This window comes from Cebus imitator, unplaced genomic scaffold (genome assembly GCF_001604975.1).
Source record: "Cebus imitator isolate Cc_AM_T3 unplaced genomic scaffold, Cebus_imitator-1.0 Scaffold20, whole genome shotgun sequence".
Taxonomy (NCBI): Eukaryota; Metazoa; Chordata; class Mammalia; order Primates; family Cebidae; genus Cebus; species Cebus imitator.
The window spans coordinates 683292-696410 of NW_016107335.1; the positions used below are offsets into that span (position 1 = coordinate 683292).

General features: G+C 47.1%; 1 protein-coding gene across 1 annotated transcript in view; it reads left to right on the forward strand.

Moving 5' to 3' along the window:
- The first annotated feature begins 10 nt into the window (after positions 1-10).
- Positions 11-13119, forward strand: part of PTPRN2 (protein tyrosine phosphatase receptor type N2) — a 1009572-nt gene continuing 996463 nt past the window's right edge. The window contains exon 1 of the mRNA XM_017519415.2: positions 11-180. Coding sequence (XP_017374904.1) covers positions 72-180 — 109 coding nt within the window. The 5' untranslated portion in view covers positions 11-71. The remainder of the gene's footprint in view (positions 181-13119) is intronic.

Consider the following 13119-nt stretch of genomic DNA (forward strand, 5'->3'; position numbering starts at 1 on the left):
GCCTCCCGCCGCCTCCCGCCGCCTCCCGCGCGACCATGGACTGACTGAGCGCAGCCGGCCAGGCCGCGGGGATGGGGCCGCCGCTCCCTCTGCTGCTGCTGCTGCTGCTGCTGCCGCCGCGCGCCCTGCCTGCCGCCCCCGCGTCCGTCCCCCGAGGCCGGCAGCTCCCGGGGCGCCTGGGTGAGTGGGGGGCGCGGGGGAGGGGCGCCTCAGTGAGGGAGTGGGGGTCGCGGGGGAGGGGCGCCTCAATGAATGAGTCGGGGGTGTTGTGAGAGGGCGCCTCACTGAGGGGTTCGGGGGGAGGGGCGCCTCAGTGAGGGGGTTGGGGGAGGGGCGGCTCTAGGCGAGGGGTAAGCAGGGAGAGCGCCTCAATAAATGAGTAGGGCGTGGGGGGAGGGGCGCCTCTGAGTGAGGGGTTCTGGGGGAGGGGCGCCTCAATGAGGGGCCGCGGGACGGCATCCTAATGAGTGGGTTGGAGGCCTGGGGGGAGGGGCACCTCAATGAACGAGCGGGGGGTCGGGGAGAGGGGCGCCTCGGTGTGTGAGGGGATAGGGGGAGGGGCGCCTCAGCGAGTGAGTGGGGGCCCGCCTTGCGAGCGCTTGTGGGGCTCCGGGGGTCTCGGGGTTCCAGCGCGGCACCCCCAGCTTTGGGTCGCAACCGCTCGGCCGCGGGTCGCGAGCTTCTCTGTCCTCACTCTGGACTCGGAGCAGGTCTCTCGCCCCTGCCTCAGTTTCCTCCCCGGCGCCGCCTCCTGCCCCTCTCCCGGCTCCTGGGCCTCCCGCGCCGGCCCGCCACTCGGCGCTCCCCTGGCCCCGGAGCGCGCAGCCCTGGTTCGGCGTGGGTGCGCCCCCACTCGTGTTCGCGCCGTGTGTGCCGCCAGGGGCCGGGCCTCGGGTGTCCCAATGCACCCGCTTCTGCCTGCGTCCCCTACACGCCCCGCGGGCAGCGCCGCCGAAATCAGAGGACATTTTTCCTCCGTGGCAGCCGTGGGAGGAAAGGGAGGGCGGCAGCTTCATGGCAGCGAGGGAGTGGAAGCCGCTCCTTTCCCAGGCGGATGCCCCTGTTTTAAACCCGTAAAACCTTCAGTCCCCGGCACCTCCTTCCCTGCTAATCTTGTTTATTAAGAAGATTTACCAGAAACCAATGTTTCCAGGCGACTTCAGGGCCAGAATTACACATGACAGGTTAGGATAATCGGTGTCCACGGGGCGCAGAAGCAAACGCAGGCAGCCGGGGCGGAGGGGGTCCTTTTCCGCTGCCCAGGGCCGCCTGCACCCACCTCAGCGCGGCTGGGCTCCGGCACCTTCCTCCTGGCTTCTAGGCCCTTCTGGTCTCCAGTAATGCTTTATTGTCAAAATCCCAAATAAACAAAAACTGCAGAAAACCAGGTGTCTTGACACAGTCTCCTGGGTTGACGCTCCCCTCCCCCAAGCCAGAGTCCCCTGAATTCCTCCCTTGCTTGCTGTGCGCTCTCCTCACACTCCCTAACCTGCTTGTCTCTGTTAGAGGGAGCGCAGACGCTGGGAAAGGAGGTTCTTGCCCACCTGCCTTGGAGTCCTGGGTGGGGGAGTGTTGCGTGCTGGTCCTGTACCTCTGGGATGTTGCCCAGTCACTGTGACCCCAGGGCCCGGGTGAAGCCCTCACCCTTCCATGCTGGAGCACGGGTGAGTCCTGCATGGGGGACTTGGAGCCCTTGCTCACTCTGCGTCCTCCTGGTGCCTTGCCCCAAATCAGCAAAGAAGGCCAAACTGTGCACCAGTTGCCTCTTGCTGGGGTTGTACGCCTTCCTCCATCTGGCTTGACCTGGCCAGTCACCTCATGGGAGAGTCGTTTGCTCTGAGGCCAAATGCTGCCCTTCACCTACACATGACACATGGGCGTCAAGCATCCCAGGGAAGGTAGGTTATTACGGTGTGAGCTGGAGGTGGTCCTTAACTGCTTTCCTTGCTGTTGCAACGGCCAGTTAAGAGCATTCTTTGAAAATCACAGAGAAAGTCAGAAAGATGAGGGGTAGCTGAGAGAGGGAGCAAAGGAAAACCCAAAGATGGAAGTGCATGAAGAAAGAGAAGCTGCTAAGCCGAATGATAATGCCTAATGTAGCAGTGTTATTTTGGCTACCAGCAAAGTTGACTCATATAATTAAAACTGGTGCCATGTTTCCCTCGGCTCTGATCACGGTGTCACTGACAACGGAAGGCTTATAAGGAGATTTACGGACACACTCATTTTGTAGGAAAACGTTAAGGATGCAGACATGGTTAGAATTGTTTTGAGGGCTCCAGGTGAAAGGCATCACCTACATTCTTGTGTAATTGGAAACCGCCCCAGCGGTACAGACGGAGTGAAATGTATGTGTGGTCTTCCCATCGCAGGAGCCCCCTTGGTGCAGAGTGTGGCCATGTGTGAGCTGCCTGTGTTTCCTCCACCGTGTACCATCTTCACTCAGTATTGATGCCATTTGGTCAGAATACAGTTCATAGAGAATGCAAGCAGAAGCTTGCTTACCTGTGTGAGACAGGTCCTGCCAGTTTTCTTTCTCTTCTGTCTGGATCTTGTTTGGCAATGGTCATATCAACTACATTGTTCCAAACAATGATGCTCAATTAAGGTTGCACAAAGCGACCTTAAATCTGGCCCAGCTGTGCCATTTGTAATCTATTCATTTAGCTGTTAACATTCAACTTCAGTTGAGGCTTCCAGATCACATGTGGTTCAAGGAGATCCAAGTTTTTGCTCTTCTGTTATATCCAAAAGCCTTGTAGGGTAGAACTAGGGGTTGATGTTAACAAGACCTAAAGACCAATTCTGTTTATATAGGATGCCTTGACTCAAGCAAGGAGCCCTTCTCATACAGACAGTGAAGGAGCTCTTGATGAGACCCAGGGTTGATAACTACCATCTCTGAGTTTATTTCCATGGCCTTGAGCCTCACTCCGTGATGCCGACTTATTTCCAGAACACCTGTTGGCAGCACCCTGTGCTGGTGGAAGTCTCCCTGCTTCCTCTCCTCAAAGGACACTCTTTTCCCCTAATTTATTTCGTTTCCTGCTCTCCCATCACCCACTCTGCCTGTTCCTTTCTGGTCAGAAGGGCTCCCTTATGGCATTAATTAATTATCTGTGAGACCATTATCGAAGCTGAACACGGGAACACGGCACCCTTTCTAGTGACACAATTCAGCTTTGCCTGTAGCAAAATAACCTTGCTGTGTTAGGCAGGGCTGTTCGGACAGCCTGATGGTCTTTTCCATATGCTTCAGTCTTTGAGTTTTCCTCCCCACCCGCCCGCTTTTCTCTGTGATTTCAGGGCATCCTTTGTGCAGGTCTCAGTGCTTTTTCCTTAAGTTTAACTTGAACATAAGCCCTTGTTAAGGGCGTTAAGCTGTTCTTCAGTTACATGGAAGCTGACTTGTGAACCTGCTCAGGTCGCCCCTATGTTTAGGGGGCAGTTTTATAAAGGCCCCCTTTCCTTTTGCTAAAGAAGCACAAGTTTCATTTGCCAATGATAGCCTTTCATGCAGATTTTGCTTGGAGAATCCAGATTCACAACCAGTGGGCGCACCTGGCTGTGAAGACAGGAGATTGTTCATTTTGCTCCTTTGTTTTGGCCTTCCGATTTGCCTACACAGACTTTTCATTCACCAGGGAGCCCACACAGAACTGAGAGGCAGAGCCATCAGAGCAGGACTCTGCTGGCTTTGTGAAGGAGATGGTGTGATTGTTTATTTTTAAATCAAAGGATCCTTACTGCCACAAGAGCACAAATCTATCTTTACTTCTTGGGGTCTGGAGCCTTTGATTCCAATTGGTTGGATGGTAATGAGCAACCTGCCCCTTCCCCCAAGAAGAGCCCTGTGCCTTGCACATCTGTGAGCTTCTCTGCCTGTTGTTCCCTGCCTCTCCTGCTCGGTCTCCATTAGCCTAAGGGCTGGTGTTCTGGGGAGAAGGAATGGGGTGCATTGTAAATTCTAGGCTTCTGGAAGAAGGAGGTGCCAGACAACAGGCTCACCCATGAAGCTAGATTCAGGAAGTGGGATGTGGGATGTCAGACTCGGAAGGGATGGGCAGGGAGTGGAAGAGCTTTTAAAATGACTTCTTCTCAGTGCTGAGCTTAGCTGTGCATTTCAGCGTCTGGCAGCTCTTCTTCCAAGCTGATTTGTTTTTGTACCTGGTGATCAAGGTCAGTGGTGCCTGCCAGGAAGGTGGGGCTGGGCAATCATTTAGTTATAGTCCTCTTTCTGCTTTACTCCGATATGGTGTTGGGCCCCATCATGGCACACAGTGGGAATCTCTGTGTGCCATGAAATGTGTACACGTTGAGTCTCCAGCTTCCTGTGAAGAATAGGACTGTTGGCACAGGGTACACGGGAGGCACAGGGTACATGGGACCGAGGTTGGGTGGTGGTGTGATGTGCAGCCCAAAGCTCAGCATCCCAAGCCCCCATCTTCTGATAAACTCTGTGTTAACATTGATTCTTTTATGTGATAATAATTTCTGCATTCTGGGTTTGTTTTGTCCTAGTGTTCATGCCGTATTACCTAATTTTTGGATGCAGTTACTCATCCACTTTTCTTTAGATTTTGAAAGTGAAGAATATGGGACTAGGAAGAGGAGTGAAACCTCAAGGAGAGACAGGGGTCAGCTAAGCTGTCATCAGACATGGTCTCATTAAGAAAGTTCCACTCAGTGCACCTGGTTTTGTGGGTGAGCCGTGACCACTGCCTCTTGGAGGGTTACCTTAGAATTTCTGTTTCCTTATGAAAAAGTGTTTGTAGCCAAATGTGGCCCAAAGTAATAATAGCTCTCTGGCACTGGGTGACAGATATCTAAGATGTGCCTGGGTATGTGCAAACATTACTAGTTTAAGGATTTTTTTTTTTTTGGACATGGAGTCTCACTCTGTCACCCAGGCTGGAGCACAATGGTGCAGTCATGGTTCACTGCAGCCTCGAACTCCTAGGCTCAAGCAATCCACCCGTGTTAGCCTCCCAAATAGCTGGGACTACAGGTACACACCTCTGCACTAGGCTAATTAAAAAAAGTTTTGTCTTAGTTTGGGTTCACAAATAAATATGATAAGTAAAAAAAGAAACAAGCAACAAAAGTTTTTTAAATGGATACTTTTTTTTTTTTTTAGACATAGGGTCTTGCTGTATGGCATAGGCTAGTCTTGAACTCCTGGACTCAAGCGATTCTCCTGCCTTGGGTCCTCAAAGTACTGGGATTACATGCATAGCCACTGTGACTGACCAGTTTTAAGGATTCTTTGTGCGTGGACAGGTGAAGAAAAAGCTAAAGAAATGGCAGAAAGGGTTTTCATCCAGCTGAATCCCAAGAGACGAAGGCCAGATGAGCCTTGGCTAACTAAGACTCTCTCTTATCTTTTCTGACAAGATGTTCCACTTCTCAGAGAAAGCAAACAGCTGAATTCACGGCAGATAACCCTCCGCACCACATAAAAGCACCTGGCAGCTCTTTCCACATTAGTCTAAATTGACCTTCATAAATGTAGACCCAGCTGGACTTATTTTTAAAATCTTAGTTGATAGAAGGCCAGAAAACATGAGAAGCAGAAAACAGTCAATCCACTTTTCTGCCGCTTGGAAGCAGTGTGGAAACAGTGTGTTGAAGGACGGATATTTTTTTCTTTTAATTCCTGTTATCTCTTAACTACTCTGCCACAGCCACTGTTTAAATATCTATAAGAGGAAGTAAAAACGGGTGAGGCTCCCTTGGAAACACCTGCTTCTGCACATTTAAAATACCTTTTTTGCTTGTCAGCCTGCCTCATGAGGCTGTTAAGTGGGTGGCTCTTGCAGGCAGCTGGAAAACTGGCCCTCGGACTTTTGAGGTGCATTTATTTGTCTTTAATGGCCTCTGTGTGTGTAACATAAACAAGGGAGATGATGAGTGTTTGGTGACAGTTAGTGTTAACTCTCATCTCTGGAGGTGGTAAGAGGGCATTTCACTTCCTCTGTTTTTGTCTGTTCCCTCCAATAGTCCTAACTGGGATTCAGAAAACCAAAAACCAAGGACATTCCCTGGGTAGCACCAGGACTAGGACTGTCTCTTGTGAGGGTGATTCGAGGCCATGGCAGGTGACAGGGGATGAACTAATAGTTACAAAACAGATTGTGGAGCTTTCTTTTTAAAATTTAATTTTAAATTATCATAAAGTAAACTGGACTTTTCTCTTTTGGTGTACTGTGTTACATATAGATTCAGGTAGCCACCTCCTCTGTCAGGATATGGGTTATTCCATCACTCCCAAAACTTCCCAGTGTGCTCCCTCACAGCGACAGACTCTCCTATCCCTGTGCCTCTGGATACCCCCAACTCTTGAACCCCTGAGCCTTCCATGTGCACTGACATGTATTCCCCAGAATAACCTGTATAGGTATTTCTGTCTTCAATTTAAAGATAGAAAGACTGAGGCTTGGAGTGGTTAAGGAATGTACCAGGGGACACCCGGTGGCTAGATAATGGCACTGGGACGGGGTCCTAGGTCTCTGGAGCCTCCTTTCTCTCTCACTGGTCATCCCAGGATGGGCCGAGGATTCTATGTGCTGTCAGAACCCGTCTCTGGCTCCACAGAACAAGGATATCTGTTTGGTTCTTATAGGAGTGGGGATCATTTCACTTGTCAAATTGTCTTTCTCTTAGGAGCTTCTTGACCTCATGCCATGGAGATTTTAAAGTGCTCTTTGGCACCAGCAGGGGATTGATTTTCTGAGTTGGGTTTTGTTTTGGGTGTCAGATTCAAATATTTGGTGTGCCTCTCTGAGGGAATTTTGATGTTTGGAAATGGATGACTTATTTTTGGAGACTTTTGGCCTTCCCATAATGGCAGGGAATGAAAATACCTCCAGCAGGCTTCACTACTTGATATGTCCACAAAAATTTTATGTTCAGAATGGTTGCTGGGCTTCTGTCAGATTTTAAAAATGGGGCGACACAAACACCAAAGAAGCGAGCTCTCATCTCAGACTTGTCATAACAAAAACCCACTTCAGAACAGGGATGAGAGAGGGATGACTTTGCGAAGAACATTTTAAGAGTAGGTTCTGTTTAGGTTTGAATGTTTAGAGTGGCAAGCAGGCAGAGGGGTGGTTTAGGGACCCCCTATTCTTTTCTGAACTATGCTGGTGGAAGGAAAGAGTAGAAGTTTCTGTCATGTGACACGGGTACTCTGTCGCCAGGGGGTCCTGAAAGCTCATTTTGAAAAGGTTTCTGATGAAGTATTCTGTATACAGCACAAAGATCTGTTTGGAAATGGTTTGTCTGGTGGAAGGAATTTTCAGAAGGAAGGCTGACCTGGTTTCCAAAGGAAAAGGACTTCATGTTAATCGCACAGGTGAATTCTGGTTCCAACTGTGAAATACATTCAACTTGTAAATGGATGGAACAGCTAATAAAATTGGCAATCGGAGGCTGATGCTTTTTCCATTTTGAGCCGTGATTTTAATCCAGCTCAAAACAGCAGTTAACCTGTGGTACAATTTGAAGCTGACCCCACAATGTGTACATGCTCTGAAATAGCCGCTCTTCTGGCAGATCCAACTGTGCACACCAGCACAAGCTCCATTTCTTAGCTGGAGGCAGGGGTTGGAACGTGGGCGAGGCAGGGGTGGGAACGTGGGCGAAGCAGTGGCAGGAGCTGCTGTCTGATGACTTCCCACCTCAAGTCCATTTTGTCCCTCTTTTACCTAGAGTTCTTGAATCTCTCTGCTTTGCGTGAAAACAGGCCAACGTTGAGATAAGTGGCACCCATTCTTGTGGCAGAAGCCTTGCAGCATCCAGGTGCCTGCTTTGTTATGCTGTTCTGGTCCTTGATTCCATGCACTAGCCAACATGAAATTTTGATGAGTTAAGGTAACATAAATTGGGCTTTCTTACTTAAGTGGAAAGAGTATTCTAGCAGAGTCAGAAACTGCAATTGATTTCTGCAAATATGGTGGGGAATATGTGGATATGCTTCAAGAGCACAAATTAAATGACTGTACTGAATGATGAAGAAAATGATGAAGAAAATGAAAAATCTTTTCTCCTTTGGAGACTTTTATTTATTTGATTTGATTTTTTAAACTTTAACAATCTTTTGGCAGTGCACGGTGGCTCACGCCTATAATCTCAGCACTTTGGGAGGCTGAGGTGGGCGGATCATCTGAGGTCACGGGTTTGAGACCAGCCTGGCCATCATGGTGAAACCTCATCTCTACTAAAAATACAAAAATTAGCTGGATGTAGTGGCAGGTGCCTGTAATCCTAGCTACTTGGCTTGAGGGGCTGAGACAAGAGAATCACTTGAACCTGGAACATGCAGGATTCAGTGAAACGAGATTGTGCCAGTGCACTCCAGCCTGGGTAACAGAGGCCGACTCTGTCTCAACAACAACAACAACAACAACAAAATAAAATAAGAAAGAAGTGGGACTTAACCGAGCAACAGACACTAAAGAGGAGAGGGAGAAAGGAGACAAGGGTCAAAAAACCGTTTATCAAGTACTGTGTTCCTTATTTGGGTGACAGGATCATTACAAACCCAACCATCGGCATCATTCAATACACTCATGTGACAAACCTGCACATACATGTACCCCTTGAATCTATGCATTTTTTTTTTTTTTTTTTTTTTTTTTTTTTTTTTTTTTTTTTTTTTTTTTTTTTTTTTACAGAGACAGGGTCTGTCTCTGTAGTCCAGACTGGAGTGCAGTGGCACAGTCATAGCCCACTGTAGCCCCGAACTCCTTGGCTCAAGTGTTCTTCTCTGCTCAGACTCCTGAGTAGCTGATACTACAGGTATGTGCCACCATGCCTGAATTTTTAATTCTTTGTAGAGACAGAGTCTTGCTGTTTCCCAGGCTGGTCTTGAACTCCTGGACTCAAGTGATCCTCCTTCCTTGGCCTCCCAAAGTGATGAGATTATAGGCATGAGCCACATGCCGAGCCCCTAGAATCTAAAAAAAAAAGTGACTTAAATAATATTCATACAAATTTCTTACAAGTTTGAGTAGAAAGTATAATAAAAACAGATAGTTCATACCCTTTTTTAGATATGCTAAACACTTTCTTTTAAAATGTTTTATTATGTAATATTTGATAAATGCAAAATTCAGAGCACGTTTTTTAGTATACTTGGCATGTCTATGTTGCACTGTTTTTAAGTGCCTGAATTTTGATCTAGTCAACGAGCTTGCCGGGTGGGTGTTGTTCTCTTTGCTCTTCTGAAGTGAGGTGAGTGTCTGGCTGGCTTGCTTTGCCCTCTGGCCTGCAGGGTAAGGGTGTGCAGTCTTGCTCTGTCCATCTTCCTGGCTTCTGGGAATGGAAAGGGGAGAGGGAGGTGACGGGGCAGTGCAGGGTCTGTGTTAGCGCCCCGTGCACTCTTTAGAGTTTGCACAGGGCCCTTTCCCTTACTCCATCCACTTAGGAGTTGTGTCAGATTCCCAAGGGGAGACCCGTGGGCTCTGGATGGACCTGTCCCTGTTGTCACATCCCATACTTGGAGATTCTTGGCTCTGGTGGACCCCATTCCTGGGGTCATGTCCCATCCTTTATCTGTCTTTTATCAGGTTACAACAGTCTTTCTCTTAGAAGAAATAAAGACAAGGTGGGCACTCACTTTGCTGTTTGGACTTTCTTAGGAGCCTTCAGTGTTGTTTAGGCCCCAAGCTGTTTGTGGCATCTGGCAGGGTTGGGAGCTCTCAGTGCTGTGTAGACCCCATGCTGTTTGTGGCATCTGGCAGGGTCGGGAGCCACATACCCTGTGCATTTACGTCTTGCTCCAGAACCTCTGTCTTGACCACTGGCTGTCAGCCATGGCTCCCCTTGCTGTGCTGCTGTGGGACCTTTGTGGTGTTGCCTGTTCCTTATATTCACTCGGATCAGCAGCATGTTACTTCCTGGAGGCCTCTGTGGGAGGCGTAGGCAGAGGTGCTGTTGGGAGGTTCCTCAGCAGCCCCGGCGTCCCTCTGGAAAGCCCTGGTGGTACAGGCCTTGGGTTCTGGGGCATGTCCTGAGAGGGCCCCTCATGTTTTCAGCCCTTTTTTCTGGCTCACACCTGTTCCTGGAATACTGTGTTTAAAAAGGCTTTGAGACAGAGCTGTGTGGAACAGAGAAACTGTGACATCAGAAGGAGAACTTTACCCAGATGTTTGTTCTTGTAGATCCAGTGTGGCCTGAAAATGGCTTCTTCTGCATGAGCCTGGCAGGGTCACTGTGCAGGTGTCCCAGGCCAGCAGTGCCTGGCTGAGAGTGACTCGGTGTGTTTGCAGACACACAGCTGTGTTTGAATGGCCACACCCGGGGACACACCTCACCCAGACCTGGGAGCTCCTGCTCCCTGCTTGTTTGGGTAAGAGGCAGGCTCTTCCAGAGGGAAAAGTCTTGATGGCACATGGAATAGGGATGTTGCAAACGCAGAGAACATTTTTTATATGAGTTTTTCATTGCTGGGAGTTTAAGAAGAAGGAAGCATTTTGAGCACTTGAAAAAGGAGACATTTGTAAGTGGAAATATTTTTAAAAATAAAGATTAGATTCTTAGTTTAGTTTTCTATAAAACAATACTTTTAAATTTTTGTTGTAATTTTTAGTAATACTGAAATTATTTTTGGTTACACCTATTTTGTCTCTTGGGAAGTAAGATGTATTTCTCAAGAGATGTATTGATTTAGTGCTGTTCTGAGAAAATAAAAAGGTGTAATTGTGCTAAAAATTTGGATGCTTATGTAGATATGCCTCTTTTATCCTCCACAGGTTTTGAGGGGGTGAAATGTAGATGTAAAACCTGGCTGGGTACATTGGCTCATGCCTGTAATCCAAGCACTTTGGGAGGCTGAGGTGGGAGGATCGATTGAGGCCAGGAGTTTGAGACCAGCCTGGGCAACATAGGTCAACTCTCTCTCTACAAAAAAAATGTAAAAAATTAGCTGGGCCTGGTGGCACATGCCTATGGTCTTAGCTACTTGGAAGGCTGAGACAGGAGGATCACTTGAGCCTAGGAGTTTGAGGCTACAGTAAAAAGTAAAACCCATCTTAGGTGGTGGGTTGGGGGGGGTGGCTAGCCAACTACACTGTTGACAATATCAGTCAATAGTAATAAAAAGTGACATGTTTGGTCTAAATTGGTACTTTTAAAGAATATATAACATTTCTTTAATGATTGAATTTTCTTTTTTCATAGCACTCTGAAAGAAATGAGATATTCAGGGTAAGTTTAAAGTCAAGCACTATGAAAAAAAAGAATGTCCCAGATAGTTACAGGTGATTTCATATAAGATAACTTGTTTGATAAAGACTGTAGATGAAATGAATACCAACTCCAAACTCAAAGCCTCATTTTGAAAGATTCTACCCATGTGTGGGTATATTGTTAGCATGTTCCAAATGCTGAAATAGTTCTTCCAGACTATTAAAAGATGCTACTTTCCTGTGTAAAATAAATGAAAAAAGGGAAGAAAAATATGTCCTTTGAAGAAAGGATGGAAGTCTGTTTTAATTTGCAGTCTGAAGGAGAAGAGGGAGAGTAGTCTGGTGGTGGCCAGTTCTGCTGTCTAAATCAGTGGCTCTCACCTGGTGTTTCTGCTGGTGGACTAGGTGGATGGCGGACAGGGACACTGTTCGACATCCTGCAGTAGGTGGGACACTCCATGGAGCCACCCACCCAGTGTGCCAGCAAGGCCCATCTCGGAGCCCAATGCATGTGGAGGAAGCTGCCAGGCATGCAGTTCTCACATACAGGAGAGGAAGAATTTGGCTTAAATTATGGCAGAACAAACTTTAAAAGAAAGAAAGAAGTATTGGCGCCTTCCTTGTCACCTTCCAGTCTGGCTAAAGTGATTGCCACAACTGAAAATCTGATCCTATCTCTCTTCTGCCAGAGCTGTCCCACACATAACCTTAGGAACAAGGCCTAAGCCCTGGGCAGGGCTCTTGGGGCCCCTACTGGCAGGAGGCTTCTGCCTCATCCCCCTTGTGTTCTCTCCTCTCTGAGGCTCACCAGGTGGTGTCTCAGTGACTGACAGCGCAACCAACAGAAATGTGCATTTATTTACCAGATACGTGTTCTTCTTTACAAGTTATATATATGCTCTACTAAACTCATTGTATGTTTACTATAAAAAACTTAAGAGAATGAGATATTAAACATCACTAATGATTAAAATATTTTGCTGAAGATACAAAAACTTTGCATTCACTAAAATTTTTATTAATGTGATTAATAACATTTTAGATACTTATTTTTAAATGTCTTTAATCTGGACAGTTTCAAACTATGGCTATTTGCTGTCTTAATGCACAATATGTGCTGAGAACAGTGCTCATCACTACTGATAATATGCATAAACTTATAATTGAGAAAGTCCAAAGAATGATTTTTAATCTTTTTGGTTGCCTTCTTGTGGGTCTAATTAAATTGTGATGCTTTCCACTTCAAAATGTGTCTGAAGAAGAGCTCCCACTGGAAGTACAGATTTTTTTTGTAATTGTGTTATTAACAATCCATGATTTCTTTCTAAGAATCTTTTCAAATCTTTGGATTACTTTTAGTTAAAATGGGTCACCTAATCCATAAGTCTCTTTATAGGCCCATGGAAACTGCAGCATAGTTGGAGAATGGCACAAGGGTGCCCACTCTTCTGACATCAGACCCCAAGAGGCTGTTTGCTGTGGGGCCTCGTGGGACTCCAGCATTAGTCCATATATCAGACTTAATTTTTAGAACCATCTACGGTGGGCATATCTCAACATATATTTTCAGTAATGTTTGCTGAATAGATGAATAACTTAATTATAGACTTTCAGAGCTGGAAAAGAGTCCCTGGTCCAGTTTCATTGATTCATAAGTAACTGCTACATAAGGACATTCAGACCCAGGCATGGGCAGTGACTTGATGTTGGCCTTCCTGGACAGAGACCCAAGCTCTTGGTTGATTGGTCTTCAAGGAAAGAAACCCAGAGACATGAAACTGGTGAGCACTGGCAGTCAGAAAGGAGACGTGGTCACTCCTCCAGACCCTGTCTTGTTCTGTTATTTTAGGATTGGATTGAAGACCCCTATGCTGACTCTTTATTTTTAAAATTGTTACCAAAGAATGATTTTTCTTTTCTTTTTTTTTTT